We start from the raw sequence: 18,415 nt of genomic DNA on the forward strand, positions 1-18,415 counted from the left end.
CTTAAATTAAATAACAATTTCAATTTCCAATTTTTGACACGAGATAAAAATTTTCGCGTCTTATTCAGTCAACGCCTACTCCAGACCTCTCATTTGTCTTCACGTGCTTATTTTCCTACAAAAATTGTTTTCCGTGCTACGCAGAAGGCAGTTGAAAATTGTTAAAATTGTATAACAAACTTGCTGAACCGGTGAACTTAGTTTTATCTTCAGCTTAAAAATTCGTTATAAACATTCAACTTCATCTACACGCCCTTAACTTTTTCGTGTTTGTTAATCACTTTTAATTGAATGCGTCTTAAAATTGTTCGAGTTATTTCCCATTTAAAAATGATTTTGTATGGGGGAATAATTGCGAAAGTGCTTTTGAACGCCCGTTGAACTAATTAAAAACTTTAAAGTTTACAAAAGAGCATAACAGAGTTTTTTTTACGAACTATTGAGCTGTAGGGGAGGAGCGGGCTATATGCGCCTATTAAGCAGAACACTGATTTAATCAAATATCACGTCGAATATGTGTACAAAAACTATATACACGTGTGCAGGCATCTGTTTTCTATACAATGGAGTAATTTTTGTGTTAAAAATTTCTTCTGTTTCCAAGAAAACAATTTTATTGTAAGTATTGTCTAAAATGCCGAACCTCAAACCGTGCGGGCTAAATGCGCCTATTTATGTTTTGAACAAAATTTCTGTTTTTTGGGCAATATTTCCGTATAATTTGATTGAAACTGCTAGAAAGTAATAATTTACGTACGACAAAGCTGAAGTTTTATAAAATTCTATATATATTATAATTTTGTGCAATAACACAAAAGTTAGGGTTGCCATACTATGGAGGCAGTTCATCCATGAGAAAAACTTTATCAAATCTGACTTTAGATCTTCAATTCTTTCTTAAGATGTCATTCAGAGCTTTGATTTGAAGGTTGAGTGATAAAAATCCTTTATTTATTCTATTTAACCTGTTATTTTTGGATGGAGGCATTTTACAAACATGATGGGGGCATACAAAAACACTCTATTATTCCACTGAATAATCATTATTAAACGTCCACAAAAGCTGAAATATGTTTAATGTCTTAAGTTCATTTGAGTAAGAAACAAAAACCATTCTAGTTTTTGTTTTAAACTTCTTTACGTATAATTTTTAAAAGTCGAAATATTACATCAAAATGTATCAAAACCTTGTATGATTTTTTAAATTTTTTTGAGAGTTCTTTCTTGCCTTATGTTCTAAGCGTATCACCCTCGAAATGCTTTGGTCAGATTAGCTGTCTAGTCAGCCATTTCGCCAAACAGCCGTAGGGTCATTTAACCCGATAGGCCCATTTAGGAAACCTTTCCCCTACAAAAAAAATTGCAACATTTCGATAGCTACTTGATGTCGACGTAAATACGTGAGAATGAGAAGTGCGTAACAAGTAGATTATTTTTCTTCATATCAACTGTAAAGTTCCCAAACAGTAGAAACAGAAACCAAACAGTAACATAATTTTTTTTGAGTTTTGGCTGAACTTGATAAAGACTGAAATTCCATGGATCTCAAAATAGCATTTTGAACAGCAAAAAAGTTCCACAGAACTTTTGTGCAGCTCTATGTGATCTTATGAGTTCGTTCTTTGGGGATATCCGAACTTTTGATAGCCAATAACAATAAATTTAATTGACATCACTGCTGGTGCCTCGTGATGTTTTAAATACAGGAAAAGTAATTTCAATTTAGTTTATTGTTTTTCAATGCCAAAGGACATCCCATCAACCAAAAGTCCTATGAAACAGGTACAAAAAAGCTTACTCAGCCCCATAATTGATATGAAGAACGTTATATGCCGCTTAACATTTAAGTTCAGCTTCCAGTGGCCTTAATTGCTTCTTTCCTACATTTCCTACATATACAACATCAGAATGGTCACTTAAGTATCAAATTGCTTATTGAATAAAAACTTGCCCGGCTTGGAGATCGAACCTTCGTGTTAAGAATCGAACATGCTACCACTTATTGTGACTTAGTAAATCCCATTTTGAGTACTTTCGAGTTCTTAATGAGTACAAAATTAGTCACAAACAACGTACACATTATTCACTTTTGCAACTTTCAAGTTCATTATTGAGCACATAAAGTTCACTCAAGGGAATTGGGCAGTTGATTCTCTATGTCAGCCAATATTAGAGAGTCCATTTCCCGGCCATTTTAGCGTTGCCAGGAATCGGGAAAAATTTAAAATTAAGCTTTCAACATGAAGATCTTAACCATCTACTGCGTACGAATCCTTATCGATATGGTGTTTTGAAATTTAAGTATTACAAAACATTTTAAACTTGTTTAACACGTTCGTCGCCCAAAAAAAATCTCAGAGCATGAAAGTAAAGCGAGAGAGCTTCAGATTTACAACGCGTGGCAGAGCTGAGCGGCAACCTTGCTTAAGAGAGCCGTCACCCATATATGGGTGACGTGGCGACGAACGTGTTAATGCCTCAAAAACTCAATAAGCCCAAGACCTTAAAAAAAAGTACTTTAACCGACAAACTGGTATAATTCTAGCTGCAAAAATTTGAAATAATTGAGAAAGATGTTTCACCATCCATAGAAGATAGTTAGCCAGACTCCATCGAATATCGTAAATTTTCAGATAACTATCCATTTGCTTCACAATATGCCAATTATTTGCTGATGATTATGCTACTGGCAACAGTATCCGAAACGAAAGTTCTAAATGATGAATGTTGCAAAATAGAACATTCAGATTCTTTCCGTAGCGTTTCATTATTGGAACTGATTGGTTTTATACATTCTTTGTAGTTTTTGCTCTGTTACACTAAGTTTTGGATCGGAAAAATATTTTTAATTGAATTCAATGTACCGTGACTGTGGGTAACTCCGTGCAGCACATAATTCCGTGCATTTTCCTGAAAAATGTTTTTTTTTCAATGCGAAAAATTATTTATATCCAACATAATTATATGCTATCATGTAGACATTGAACTTACGCACAATACCTACAGCATTTCATGCTTTACACAGCCCAAGAAAAAATAAAAACGCCAGCACTCTTCGGTTGAAATGAAACGTCACTTTCTGGTGTTGGAAAGCGTTAATGTAAAGTTGAGTCTGCAGTAATTTAACGATTTTTGTGTGAAAAAAGAGTTTTTCGTGGAAAGTCGTTTTCCTGGAGGTAAATATGCGTTGTTTTAAGCATTATTGATAATTGTTACCCCAAATTTTCCTTCGCTGGTTGATTTATTTCTAATTTTCCCGTGAGCGGAATTAGGAGCTCCAAAGCAGGCGTTGTTTATATTTGCGGAAGGAGGATGTCTGACAAAAACAGCACGAACTGTAAGAAAACTGAAAACTCCACTCCACGCTTACATAATTTGTGAATGACCCCTTAAATCATTTTTGAATGATCCCCCTTATTAAAGTAAATCTACCAGCTCAGAATACTGAGAGGCGGTACAAAACAACGTGCTCATATTATCGGCAATTTTTACTTCACCTTAAAGAACAGATTTTTTATGTTAAGGGAAGGGAGGGATCATGTAAATGGGCCACCTCCTTGCACAAAATAATAATTTGAATCCTTATGTCGGTTTATTATAGCTTGAAAGTCATCGCATTTATTTAATCAACACAAACTGTAGATAAATAACAAAGTTCAGAATGCACGGAATTAGGTGCAAAGTGCACATTTTCAGATGCATTTTTCCAAACTTTTTTCGTGTATTTCATAAAGAAAAATTATATTTAAGACCGAGTCATCAAGGTATCATTTTCCTTGCTCAATCTGATTCATTTTTTCAATTAGATTGTCCATTTTTCTAGTAATTTAGCACTTTTATTGGCTTCGGGAATTCCCGGGATTCGGGAATTCCCTCGGTTCCACAGCAGAAACAAATCTGATGGTGTTTTTTCAGTAGGGGAGAGTAAGGTTACGTGGGCCACTCTAAATATCTCACCTGTGTGTTGAGATAAAAATCTCAATCCAACGGTCATCGTCGTCGCTTTACGTAAGCATGTTTTTCTATATGTTGTTGACTTATGTGCGTATCATTTGCTTCTTTTATTTAACTAGCCTACAAAAATGCCTACTCTATTTGTACGTCTCGGTGGTCGAGTGGTTAGCGTGGTAAGACGGTAACCGCTGGTCCACTGATGGTATGGGTTCGATTCCCATCTTGGTACTGGGTGTTAAATGTTAATCTTAAGTTGTCCACGTCATTTATTCAGTCTGTAAAGCCTAAATCGGCTAAGACGGTGTATGTCTTTTAAAAAATGTACTTACATAATTAAACAAGCACCCGCAAATCGCATCCCTTGGAGACCTACAGTACATAACAAAAAAATATTCTCATACGCTTATGATCTTACTTTTGTCATGTTCTTTCACGTGGAAAATGAATTTTTGATAGAACATCAATAAGTCACACAAATGCAATCAATTTGCCAATCATAGCTTGTGGGGAATCGTGGGCCACATTTTGTGGGGTATCTTGAGCCACCTATTTTTTGTTGTTTTTAAACACATTCATAACTTAAATACGTTTTTCCTATCTGCAAAGTTTTCTTATGTCAAATAAAGAGTTGTGAAAAAAAAATTATGTCCATTTTTCCAATGCGATTGAGACGAACATAAATCCTATATAAGCAATTTTGCCGAAACGTTCGCGAGCCAGGTTTTGGGAACTATTCGATCATACACAACTCTCTTTTCTATTTCCTCATCTGAAATTGCTTTAAAATAACTAAATGAATTATTAAATTTCAGTTTTGGGTCAACTCATAAACTTTGCACGTTATCGAGTTAATTTGGATTTGGTGGGTAACGTTTCCCCACAGTTTTTCAAATTAAATAAAATACTTTTTTTAAAACAGAACTCTGGAAATTATTGGATTTAAAAATTAAAAAAAAATGCCTTATGATACCTTAGAAGTGTAGAAAACCTTTCCATTATTTTTATCTTTTATAATAAAGAAGTTATGAAGCAATGAAAAAAGTGGCCTATGATACCCCACTCTCCCCTACAAAATATTAAATTTTCCCATACAAACCTAAAATTCCCAAATTAACTCTATAAACGTTACTTCAAAATTCGGCAAAAAACCATGGATGAGTTTTGAATCAAATCAAAATTTTTTAGACCCCAGGGTTTGAGAAATTCGAAAATGACCTCAAATCGGCTCAGTCTATTGTTGTACGGCTTCGGAAAAATAAATATTTGGAATTCATAATTTAACAGTTCAAAAAAAGGTGAACCTTTCACCAAACTTCACTCATTCAAAGCTTGAAGTGTCAGCCTTCAATAGGAAACAGTTTTAGAATGCTTAAAATTTGGACTTAGTTATTGATATTCTTCTGAAAAAATGTCATGTAACCCCAGTTTACGTTACTCAGAGCTGTCCGTGTTGATATTTTTCGTTTACTAGCAGAGGTAACCAATTTATCCACGAGTTTTGTCCTGACTGAAATTGAAGTTATTCTGTCAAAACGATCTAAAAAAAGTACGAATCCAAAATTCTGGATTCCATGCTCCTCGTTATGTTACTTTTCCAATTATACTTTTTATGTACACATAGGAACATTTATTATCGCGCCAGCGCTAAACTTTACTCCAAAAGTCCTGACTTCCAACTTCGACAAAGGAAAGTGATGTGATACTAGATTGACGGAAATCTGTGTTTAACTGTCAACTCATCAAATTTAATTTTAATTAACAATGTCGCTAAACAGATTCAAGCGTTTGTACATGAGAAAAAATCTAAGTAAGCATACATAATTGATATAACCAAAACGTGAAATCTGAAAACTTAAAAAATTCTTCAATAATGATTACATAAAAAACATATTCGCTTAATTTAATGTACTACCAAAACTATTTAAGGATTTAACAAACAATCCCTACTAAATCGGGGGCTAAAAATTAATTTAACGTTCCCCTGTCTCGCAGCAACAGAACATCTGAATAAGTTTGAACTACATATTATGCCGCGCCGCCGTCCACATTCAGGTCAGGAGAGAAAATAAACTTTGCCACATACACACCGGCACATAAAATTGGTTTCATAAATTCCACCGGCTTCTAGCCGCTAACTATTTAAAGTAATTTACAGCTCCAGCGTTTTGCTCTTCCTCTGTTCATAGTTTAGTACTTGGTTCCTTCTCCTAGTAGAAACGTAGTAGATGGTTCGTCGTCGCGTCCTTATGCAAGAGACGTTAGTTGTGGCGTACTTGAAAGTATCCTATGAAGGTATCTATCCATGGACACATCGAGACCAGGAGGGCTCCTGGGGCTAGTGAGAAGTATCCTCGAAAAATAGAGGTGAAAAAAACTGGTGGACTTGCCTTCGGGCGTCGGAAAATGGAACAATCTAGATAGTGTAATCACATTTATGCAGCCGGTGCCATCGCACAGTGGGAATTTGGGTTCGAAAAACACCACCAGAGGACTTTTCCGAAAATGTAAATTCCAATGTACAATGTCCCACGATTGCATCCTTTCCAGGGAGTCCATGAATCTGCTGCATCCCTGCATAAAGACCAACCTTGCCGGTGAACTGTTTTGGACAGTGAACTTTTATAGTTTAAGAGTGCAGCGAGAAAAAAAGGAACGAGTTACAGTTACTTCTGCATTGTTTTTCGCCTAGTTTTTATGTAATTTGTTTTGTGAGTGCATAATACGCCGGACATGAAGAGAATTACACAATGGCAGGCTAGACTTTTGTTTAGGAACCCTACAAAGGACTGGCACCCGTAGAAACGGATTGTTGTTTTTCATTCACACACACACTCTCCAACACCTTTGAAATGGGAATGGTTGTTATGCAGGAAGAAGCCCTGCGAAAATGGTTCATCTAGAGTAGGCCATGTTTGCCGGGGAAAGTAATCAGTCGGTGGAATAAAGAATATGGGTCTTTGAAATGGTTTCCAGATTGCTTTGATTTAAGAATGGAACCTATTGCAGACTACGGTTTTTGGCATCACAACCACAATAGAAAACATCTAGTGGTTGTTTAAGTAACAGAATTATTTTCCATTTCCTCCAAATAATCCTGATAACCCAGATTGAAAAGCGGAAGTAAAAGGTTCACATTCCAAAACAAATTGCGATCTGTTGTTTAATTCAGTTAAATTTTCATTGTTTTTCCTTCCTTCGTCCCTTGCTGATGAGTGTTTTGTTGTTATTCTCTTTTTCCTTTGCAGCTACGGATGTTTAATTTACATCGCCACCCAGATAGCCTCCGGGATGAAGTATCTGGAGCAGATGAATGTAGTGCATCGTGATCTAGCGGCTAGGTAAGTGCTTAATTTAAGAAACATTCCACTGTCACATGGATGAATTAACTTAAATAAAAAAGTTACGTTTAAAGTGTGTATTGCAATGCATTTAAAAATTTATATAAGTTCATTGGAAGCTTTTTCTTGAATAAGTACTTTAAAACTTTGCTACAAAATCACTTTAAACTAAAAGTTACAATTAGTTGTCTGTTTAACCAATAAAAAAAACAAACGACGACGAATAACATAAATTTATTCACTGAGAGTTCTGTTAAAGATGATAGGAGGAGACCTCTTCAAACTTTCCATCCAAATTTGTTGTAGCTCATGTCTGGCTGGGTCAGCATATTTCCAGTGGAACCTTTAATCACCATTAGCCTGGCTACCACATAACCATATTTTGTTCTAGGAAGATCAACGCTATCAGGCTATATTAGACTAGATTGGTTCACAATATTAAGTGGCGATTTACTCAGTTTGGCTAAACTTGGTGTACCGGTAGAAATTTTAGTAATAACATGCCAAAAAAATATTTTAAGGGTCCAGTCAAGGTTGCCGTAATTACAGAAAAATCTGTAATTTAACAGAATTTTTAGCAAACTATAATCACAGAATCTGTGTCACAAAACACAGATTTTTAGGAATATTCACAGATTTCACAGATTTTTTAAATTGTGTACGTGATTCCAAAATTTTAATGTTTTATCTCAATATACATTTCGGATTTCTAGGTTTAGATTAGAAAAATATGATAAGATTAGTAAAGTTTATTGATTTTGCTCAAGTAAAATGTAAAAAACACCAAATTTTTCATGAATGGTCAATGAAAATTAAGGAATAGCGCCAAAAAAAACCATCATAGAATTTTTGGGTAAAATCACAGAAAGTCAGAACTTTTTTTCGCAAAGTCACAGTTTTTTTTCGGCAACCTTGGGTCTAGAACCTTATTAAATTATCAGTTCTAAAAAAAAAATAAATAAATAAATAAATTGTTCGAGAATTAAGAGTACACAATCAGGAGTCAAGAAGGTAGAATCAGTCCTGAAGAGACAAACGAAAAGTATCAAGATTCAAAAGCCTAGATGAAAATTTATTCGTATTGAAAATCAAGAGTCAAGAAGGTAGAATCCGATGTGAAGATACAAGTCTAAATGAAAATTTGTTTGTGACTTATTTAAGAGTAGAAAATCAAGAGTCTTACCAAAAATTTGATCGAAAGTAGAAAATCAAGAACCAAGAAGGTATAATCAAAGGTAAAAAGGTAAAAGAAAAGTAAACAGAATAAAGAGTCTTAATGGAAATCGTTCAAGGGTTAAGAGTAGAAAATCAAGAGTCAAGAAGGTAGGATCAGAGGTGAAGAGACTGAAGAAAAGTTTCAAACATCAAGAGTCTAAAAACTTGTTCCAGAGTTCAGAGTAGAAAATCAAGAGTCTTACTGAAAATTTGTTCGGGAGTTGAGGGTAGAAAATTAAAAGTCTAAATAGTAATTTGTTTGAGAGTTAAGAGTAAGTATCAAGAATCAAGAGTCTGTATGAATATGTGCTCGAATAGAAAATCAAGAGTCAAGAAGGTAGAATCAGAGGTGAAAAAACAAAAGAAAAGTATCAATAATCAATAGTATTCATGACAATTTGTTCGAGAGTTACGCGTAGAAAAGAAAGAATCAAAGGTAAAGAGGCAAAAAACAGTATTAAGACTTAAGAGAAGAAATGAAAACTTGTTAGAGAGCTAGGAGTAAAAAATTAAGAGACAAGAACATAGAATCAAAGGTGAATGGACAAAAAAAACAAAATTAAGAATCAAAAGTCTTTATGAACATTTTTTCGAGAGTTAAGAATTGAAAATTAATAGTCACGAAGGTAGAATAAAAGAAAAAGAGTCAAATAAAAGTTATAAAATCAAGAAAAGTTGAAATCAAACAGACAAAAGTCAAAATTCAAGTGTTAGCGAATCAAGGAACCAAAATAAAAAAATAATCTGGAGTAAATTGTTAGTGATTTGCATTTCAGTGTCGAGGGTCTACCTTATAGAGTCAAGATAGTTCAAGTAATGATAAATAGTCAAGGAACAAAAGGTAAAAGTAAGTTAGAATCATTCGTAAGAGTAAAAGAGTATTCAAATCGCAATGACCTAATGCTGAGAATCATGTATCTCGAATGTAGTCGAAAAGTCGAGTATCAACATTGGGATGTGGTCAAGGTTGCCGTAAAAAATTTGTGTTTTTCAGGAAAAAAAATCTGACATTCTGTGTTTTCACCTTAAAATACTGTGATGGTTTTTTGTGATGCTATTTCCTTTAATTTCATTGAAAATTCAGGTCTTTTTAACATTTTAGTTGGGAAAAATCAATTAACATCACCATTCCCATCATACTTTTCCAAATCAAAGTAAAAATCTAAATGTTATATTAGCCGAAAAATTTTAATTTAGGAAATCCATTTGAAATTGAAAAATTCTGTAAAATCTGTGAAAATTTCAAAATTCTTTATTCTGTGATGAATGTTTGCTTAAAATTCTGTGAAATTACAGATTTTTCTGTGATTTCGGCAACCTTGGATGTGGTTGCAGAATCAAGATGCAAAAGATACTTAACATTAAGGAATCAATTCAATGAAAAAATGCAGAGACAACCATAATAGCAAATTGATATCAATAAACTAAGAAGTGAAGATTTCATGATAAACTAAGCATGTTTTTGTACTCATATGGATGACGAAAAAGATTATGGGTTATATAGGTTTGAATCTTAAAGATTTCAAGAAGTTTGTTTAACATGCAATGCGTTAAGAAATTTCTCAAGAATAGAGAAAAAGGCGAATGTGGTGATGTATATATAGTTGGGGTTAGCCGAAATTATTAATAATGATCGTTATTCGCTATTTTATTGAAGATGTGTACAAGCTATGATGATTCCGTATGAAATCTTGTAGATTGAAATTAACTTTTTTTTAATTACTAGCAGACCCGGTAAACTTCGTTTTACCATTTTAAACTTGGCGTCCATTTTTCATTTTTTTTTCTTCGCTGTTTGACTTTAAAAAAGCATCAAATCTTGATTGTTAATTGTCTTACTTTCGTAAACATGTCCTAGTTTTTTTTACATATCCTTCTTTTCCGTTTACTCGAATTTTCCCGCTTAATTCTATCGGAATCAATCCTAAGAATTTTAACTCAATTCTACGGGTCTTTACATAAATTATCAAAACATTACCTTCAGTCAATCTTACGAATACTTTTCATTTACTTTTCTTTGATTCGTATGCTTTGAATATTCCCGAATGGTATCAGGTATCAGCTTCCCGTTGCAAATTTGATTTTTTCAGCACTCAACGTAACCATCAAACTTGGCAAAACTCATGCTAAAAAAAATCCACTCTTTGTAACTTGCTCCATTAATAACTATATTTTGATAATATCAATGTTTCATTTATTGAATACCATTTAGTTGATTTACTCCGCTTCGCTCGAGTTCACTTTAAGGTTGAAATCGAAATCAAAAGTTTCTCAATAATTGAAATTTATTGCATATGATACTTTATGGAAAAAGAACTTTGAATATCGGGACCATTTTTGGAGTGTTTGCCCCATATTCTACCTATCGCAGCACTTTCAGCTCCCGAGTAACTTTGGATGGTATATTTTTTAAAACCGCAGAAATAAAAAAAAACGTTAGAGATGATTCTTTACTGACCATTTTCAAGCAGCAGTGGAAATTAATATCCAAATGTTCATCAAAACCATGTCCAAAACAAAAGTTTGCCGTTTTATTATTTGTTTAAGCAAAAAATTTCATGAAATGAATTTGCGGCTTTATCGGTGAGGGTTAAAGAGTTGAAATGAAAGACGGATAGAAGATCAGAAGAAAATTCTAAGGTGGTGAAAAAAGCGAAGAGCATTTGAAACAGAAGCTTGACCACATACTAAATTCTTTGTCCCGCACCAATTTTTTGTCCGTTCGGCACATGTGCACTCACACACTCACATGGCGGTCGAACCATCCATAATTAACTGTATCGAAAAATGTAGTGCCTTCTCTATTGGGTACTACTTCTTCAATACAGTTAATTGGTGCGGGACAAAGAATTTAGTTTGTGGTCAAGCTTCTATTTCAAATGCTCTTCGCTCTTTTCACCACCTTAGAATTTTCTTCTGATCTTCTATCCGACATTTTCAAGATTCAATAACATTTGATTGAAAAGAAAGTTTTTAAAAATTAAAAAGATCGAAAAGAGCTAACCTGTTAATGCTGCGATGATTTCATGAGTTCATTCGTTTTCTCTGGAAGTTTTCATGTAAATATACCTCGGAATCTTTGATTACATTAAAGTGTGCTTCGGCTATCATCACAGTTCAACTTTCATATTCCTTCAAAAAGAAATATCTAAGTTTACATTTGTCCCATTTATTGATGCAAGTGGAAACACTTTATTCTTTTTCAGATGCGTCAGTGTAAAGACTTCAAAATGAATTAAATACTTGTTCCTGTTTGTCTTTTTTATCAACTTTCATTGATATATCTGCAGTTTTTCTCCAGAATGAAATAATGCTTGGTACTTCAATTTCACTGAATACTGAACACTGAATACTTACGATAAGACCTTCATTTACAAAGAAATTTAAAAATTTTGAATATCCGCTTCAGATTCAACACTTGGGATACCCTTTCTGACCTTTTCGGAGAAAAAAAAATTCTTAAAAGGTATATGTTTAATAGCTAAAAGGCGCGTTGCCACTTGTTCTACCGTGTGAAATGACAGAAGTTAATGTTATTTTCGGCACTATCAGATCATAATAAAAACTTATCATATAAAATTCTGCTTCTGCTTTCAAAAAAATTATGTTTCTGGAATATCAATCACAAAAAAGCGGATCTAAAGTCTCGTCTTTGTTGCCAAAATATAGTAAATAAAAACACACGTTTATGTTAAGAACGTACTTGAATTCTGTGTAAACAAACAGTGAACCTGTAAACAGTTTTTCGGTGAATGATTTGACAAAAAAGTTAAGTTAAGTAAAGCTCAAACATTTATAGATGAAGAAATAATGTATACATTTTTTTTTGTAAATGTTAAACGTTTGCACTTGTTCCAGGTTAAAGCCTCTAATATATGTTTTAACTGAAAATTCTTCTTATTTTATTGATTACTTTCACTAAAGCTTGCATAATATCAAAAAAATCTTTGCATTAGACCTTAAAATAGTTTAATAGATTCTTGTTTAATTTTTGTTGTTTTGTTAAATAAAATGGATCTCTTAAAAGGAAATCATTTTCCACTGAGATTCATGTTAAATTAAAAAAAAAAAAAAAAAAAAAACTTCAATCGTGTATGATCCTTTTTGAAGGACAGGCTCTTGTTCAGTTGAAGTGTCTGTTCATCTTCAACGGATTCTGTTGTTGTTCTGTAAATTTAAAAGCACTTCATATATCTTCAGTTCAGCACAATTGTACATGTTCGAAAAATGATTCTAGGGGTATTGGATTGTAAAATTGTATGTAAATTTTCCCACTTTCATTTTTTTAAATGTCCGCAAAGAGTCATACCATTATTTTATATGCTTCAGTACTAAATTCATATTTTTCAGACAACAATTTCTTCTGAACTTAAAATAGTTTCTTTTTTTAAATCGTTTAAATGGTTTTGATTTGATCGGCAAAATATCAATCTGGGCGTCATGCATTACTATGTGCTGTATAAATGATGTAGGAATCGAGTAGATAAAAACACATCTAGGCTTCATATCGCCACCACATGCATTGACATTATGCTTGGTTTAGAAATGCGCGCCCAAATATTTCAACTAATCAGTATGCTTTGCCTTGGATACTATCCTTTCTCGACGCTTGCTGGCGACGCCTCAACCATGGAGATGAAAAACAAACCGACCGCCCGGCGCCCAAAGGAAAGAAAATCTCGAAAAAATTGAAGGCCATGACTTTAATTTGATTCAATTTATTACAAATTCAATGATTACGGACAATTGATGCGACTTTCTGATATTTTTATTCGATATAAACCGATTCGCATGCCTACAGAATATTCTAAAAATAATTTCATTTGAATGATATGGGTCATTTCGGAGGAGTAGTACTACAAACACCGTTACAAGAGAATTTTATATAATAGATAAATTTAGCGTGCAGATGATAAACAAGAAATTCTCGTAATTTTACGAACGAAGGTTGTTCCGCGGTTTTTCGACGGAAAAAAGTTGACGATCATTGCAGTTATGTATTGTAGAGATCTTAGAGATGATGTACACAGTAAACGAAAAATTACCGAGTTCGGTAATATTTTTACCGAAATCCTAACATGTCTAAATCGTTTAACTTTTCGGTAATTTTTTCGGTAAAAAATAAACGAACATCGGTAAATCGATTCGGATTGGCTTTGGAAGCGCAGATTGATAAGGCAGCTGTTCTGATAGTTTATTTTGATTTGGCCTTCCGATGGAAAAAAGACGGAATTAGTTCAGAAAGCACAGATTTCTAGGACTGTTGCTGTTGATTGTTTGTTTTGATTTGACCTTCTCGTAGAAAAAGACGGAATTTGCATAGGGAGTGCAGATTTTGAAGTAGCTTCTGACGATTGTTCGTTTTATCTGGCCTTTCGGTGGAAAAAGACAAAATTGGCTTAGAAGCGCAGTTTTTCGGACTGTTGTTGCTGATTGTATGTTTTGATTTGACCTTCCGCTGGAAAAGACAAAATTGGCTTAGGAAGCGCAGATTTTTAAGGCACCTTCTAATGATTGTTCGTGTTGACTTTGCCTTCCGGTGTAAAAAGACGGAATGAAAAGCACATATTTTTAAGGCAACTTTTGCTGAATGTTTGTTTTGATTTGGCCTTCCGATTGAAAAAGACGGAATCGGCATAGGAAGCGCAGATTGTTAAGGCTGCTGCTGCTGATGGTTTATTTTGATTCGGTCTTCCGGTGGAAATAACGGAAATGCTTAGGAATCACAGATTTTAAAGGCTGCTGATTGCTTGGTTTGATTTGGCCTCACAGTAAATAAAAAGACAGAATTGGCTTAGAAAGCGCAGATTTTTAGAACTGTTGCTGCTGATTGTTTGCTTCGATTTAGCCTTCCCCTAGAAAAAGACGAAATTGGCATAGGAAGCGCAGATTTATAAGGCAGGTTGTACTGATTGTTTGTTCTGATTTAGCCTTTCGGGGTAAAAAACGGAATGGCTTAGAAAGCGCAGATTTTTAAGTCAGCTGCTGCTGATTGTTTGTTTTGTGCTGAGTGCTGAGGATTTTTTGTCCAAGCTTTCGGCGATGTGGCCAGATATTTTTTTAAAAGGTGAAGAGGAGATAATTAAGATGTTGTTTTTTTCATATGCAGGTTCACTAGGAATTGATTGCGCAGGTTTTTAAGTCTGCTACTGCTGATTGTTTGTTTTGATTTGGCCTTCTGGTTAGGAAGGCTGTTTCTAAGAATACTTTCGTATTACTCCGGCTCTGGTAACAAATACAGAGTTACATGATATGCACAGATTATGAAGGCTGTAGCTATATAATATATATTATATATAATATAATATTTTCGGTTTGGATGAAGAATATGCAGAGAATAAATAAAATTTAAGTTCTTTTGATAAGAAGGGAATGTAGAGTTCAGTTGAAGGATATTTGAAAATTTAAATTTGATATTCGAGAAAAACAAAAGCCAGTAAATAATAGATTCTATTGATAATAGAGGTGAGAATGAATGTAGAGATGAGATGAAGGAAACATATCAAATTAATTCGATTAAAATAAAATAATAGTTCTGTACGGTAACATTGAGTATAAATAAAATAAAATAAACTTCTTTGCACCGTTTGTTATTTAGGCAACTCAAGGCAAAACAAACAAAACAAAGTGAGGCATTGATCTATTCTTTTGAGTGTCAAACGTATCTGAGTGAATCTAATCACCTTATATTCATATTGGGTCCAAAAACTTTTTTTTATCACTTGTTTCAAGTGTTGATTTCAAGTATGATTTTATTTGAAAGCAATATTTCAAGTTTTTTTTTCTTGATTTTCTTGTAAATTGAATTATGGTTTCGACTAAATTTGCCCGATGTGTCAGACTCGGATACGTTCGGTAAAAAAACTGGCTAATTAAAAAATAGTAAAATTGAGATTCTAATGGTTGTTTTTAGAATTTTTAAACTTTTGAATTTCGAGGATTCGACAGCGGATTGTAATTCAGGAAAGAATAACTCAAAAATTCGATTTGATGATTTTCTGTCATATTCTTTGTTTAAGTCCTGTCCACGTTGTGTATAACGTCTAATTTATAATGAATTGATTTAAATAGCCGCTTGACGGGAAATGTTTCTAACTGATGAGCAACTTATAAGCAAACGATTGATTTCGTGAAATATTTGAACAAAAAAAAAAGAAAAACATTTCGATGAAATTTGAAGTGCAAGATAATTGTTAGTAAAAAAATTCACTAATCAGGATTATAAAGACTGGTTTTTAGAAGTTTAGTGAAAACATGTTTTAAAGGGAACACAATCCTCTCTTGATGTGCCTTTCTCGAATGTTATATTTCATCTAATGGTTCTCAAAACTCGGCGTAAGATTTAAAGAAATGAACAGAAATTCAATTGCTTCTGAAACCTGTTATTGTGCACAAAGCCGGTGATCTTTGCGATAAGAAATAAATCGATCTTGTAGAGATTCATTCATGTCTCAGAAAGGGTTAAAAGAATTTTTGCAATGAATGTATTTTCTAAGACAAAGTGCTGGGTCGACTATTTATCAACGACTAAAGTGTGGTTTCACCATTTGAATGGGCACCAATAGTAATAGCAAAATGTCTTTTCGATATCCTTTTAAATAAAACGACTTCAAGTAGGCAACGAATTTCAATTTCTAGGCTGATATCGTGGCAAATATGGCGGCAGATGATTTCTTAGAATCGAATATTCGTGCACCTTTTAAACTTGAACAAGGACGAAATTTGTTACAATTATGCATTCAGCGAAGCAAGTCAGCGAATGAAAAAATGGCATTTTGATTTCAATATTCGGTATTTCTTAAAAGTTAACAGCATTTAAAATTTAAACGTAAATAACAAGGTCTCTCTGCCCCAATTTTGAAACGATTGTTTTCAGTTAAAATATGTGAAAAGTTAGCAAAATATAACAAAATATTAATGTATAATCATCCGAAAGTGCATACGAGTGGGAAAACGGAAGGCTTCAAGTGTAACAATCTCGACTCAGAACTAAAGCCAAAACCTCGGAATCTTATCCAAGGTCAATTATTCTACTACTGTTTTTCAAAAAAAAATTCTAAATTTTTGATAGAAATTCAGTCCCGAATATAGAATTTCAATAAGCTTGCCAAATTGCCCAAATTTAGCCGAGTTTTTACAATTTATTTGCTACATCAAACAAAAAAGTCAAGTGATTTTCTTCATGATTTTAATCTTGTAATTTTGACAGACGGATTTGCACGTCCCGGATACTTGTGGAAAAATATTTTGAAGGCTTAGACAACCGAAGTGAGATTATAATAATTCTTGATTTGGTGGCTCCAAATTGGCTTATAAACGGGGGGGAAGGTAGTAGGAGACAATCCCTTGAACGAACCACCACTTCATGCACGCGCCAGGTACTCGAAAGCACCGTGGTGTCGCAATTTGTCCCTTTATAAAACCCGTACCCAGCTGAGAGACCTCAGGGCAGGTTGACACCAAAAACAGCGTTCTAGTCGAAACAGTAATTAACCCAAAACTAACGATCGTTCCAAATGCAAACAACAATCATTCAGGGTAGTGAGGTTTCCTTTGAAGGTTTTCCTCACTAGAGCCTATACTACCGAAACGCGAAAGACCGAACAAGGAAGATCACGGTTTGCGATGACCACTTAAAAGAGTTCAATTTGACTTTGTAGGTATAATTTGGAATTCCATGGTGGGTTAGTCGTTACAAAGATGCTCTTATTCTATCTAACCTGAATGCACACACGTGCTAGCAAGCGCTTGATTTTTTGGTTTTCAGCCCGTAGTTCGATGGTATTCTCCGCCGTCCCGATGGAGGCGGCGTCGGCGATCGGCGCTCGGCAACGTACAAACGGTTCGCCGAGTTCCAGGTGACTCAACGCATTCCAGGTGCGAGTCTCAGCTGCAGTTGTGTGGGTCGAGTGGGTAATATGGTGAATGAGACGCTCACCAACATCCCGGATGTATCGCACGGTCAAATGATGTTGGTTACACGTAACACTCGACTTATCGTGAACTTGTCACGATGTTGCACGACCACGATATGTTGGCCCAGGGGTATTATTCTGCGGCCGTTTTTCGGTCCCGGCGGGAACGCCCTTCTCGAAGGGCAATCTTCGAGAAGTATACGAAAGATTTCATTTACTAACTAATAACACTAGTTTACAAAATTTTAAAAAAATCGTGAACTTGATAAACTGACCAACATTTTTAATGTAAAATCGCGCGCTGAATCCGAAAATGAAATTCAAAAAAATCTCAGTAGAACCGTTTTTGAGCTATGCTTCAAATATGAAATTTCGGAAAAATTAAAAAAGTTCTTGTACTTAGATTAAAATATCTCGGACGGCATAACAGTAATTGGAAATCTCTCTTTTTCATATTGAAGGTGAATAAGTTTTCTATCGATCATCTGAACACTGTTTTTGCGTTTGACCAACAGTATTGCTGATATTAGTGACTTTATGAGAAAAAAAATTCTAAAAAACGCATTTTTTTAGAGAAAATTTTGTTTCAACGAAAGTTTTAGACTCAATAGTAGCATTTAAAAAATATGATTTTCTTTTGTGCTTGAATGTCAATTTAAAACAAAGATTTCAAGTGGTTATTTATCAAAATCGGTTGAAAATTGAAGAAGTTATGGCTACTTTACCATAACTGTAATTTTTGCAGTTTTTAATAATTTAACGAACCGCAGTACACTTATCATAGTATAGGAAGAATGAAACATGATAAATCCCACTCGCTCCAAGTCAAAATTTTTTTATTAGCTTACCAGAAGGTCACATGCCAAGTTTCAGGAAGATCTGACCATAGGGAGGGGTTGCTTAAGTCTCAAACGTGAATAAAATTTTGAGGTATTTTGCCCGGAAGGAACGAAAAATACAGGTTTTTCATCAATAACTTTTTTCATCACTAGC

The 18,415-nt window shown here is 34.1% G+C and overlaps 1 protein-coding gene across 1 annotated transcript in view; it reads left to right on the plus strand.

Annotated features, from left to right (window-relative positions):
- The window catches only part of LOC129746288 (discoidin domain-containing receptor 2), a 903,668-nt gene that overhangs the window by 797,183 nt on the left and 88,070 nt on the right, over positions 1 to 18,415 (plus strand). The window contains exon 14 of the mRNA XM_055739885.1: positions 7,200 to 7,292. Coding sequence (XP_055595860.1) covers positions 7,200 to 7,292 — 93 coding nt within the window. The remainder of the gene's footprint in view (positions 1 to 7,199; positions 7,293 to 18,415) is intronic.

This window comes from Uranotaenia lowii, chromosome 2, assembly GCF_029784155.1.
Source record: "Uranotaenia lowii strain MFRU-FL chromosome 2, ASM2978415v1, whole genome shotgun sequence".
Lineage (NCBI taxonomy): Eukaryota > Metazoa > Arthropoda > Insecta > Diptera > Culicidae > Uranotaenia > Uranotaenia lowii.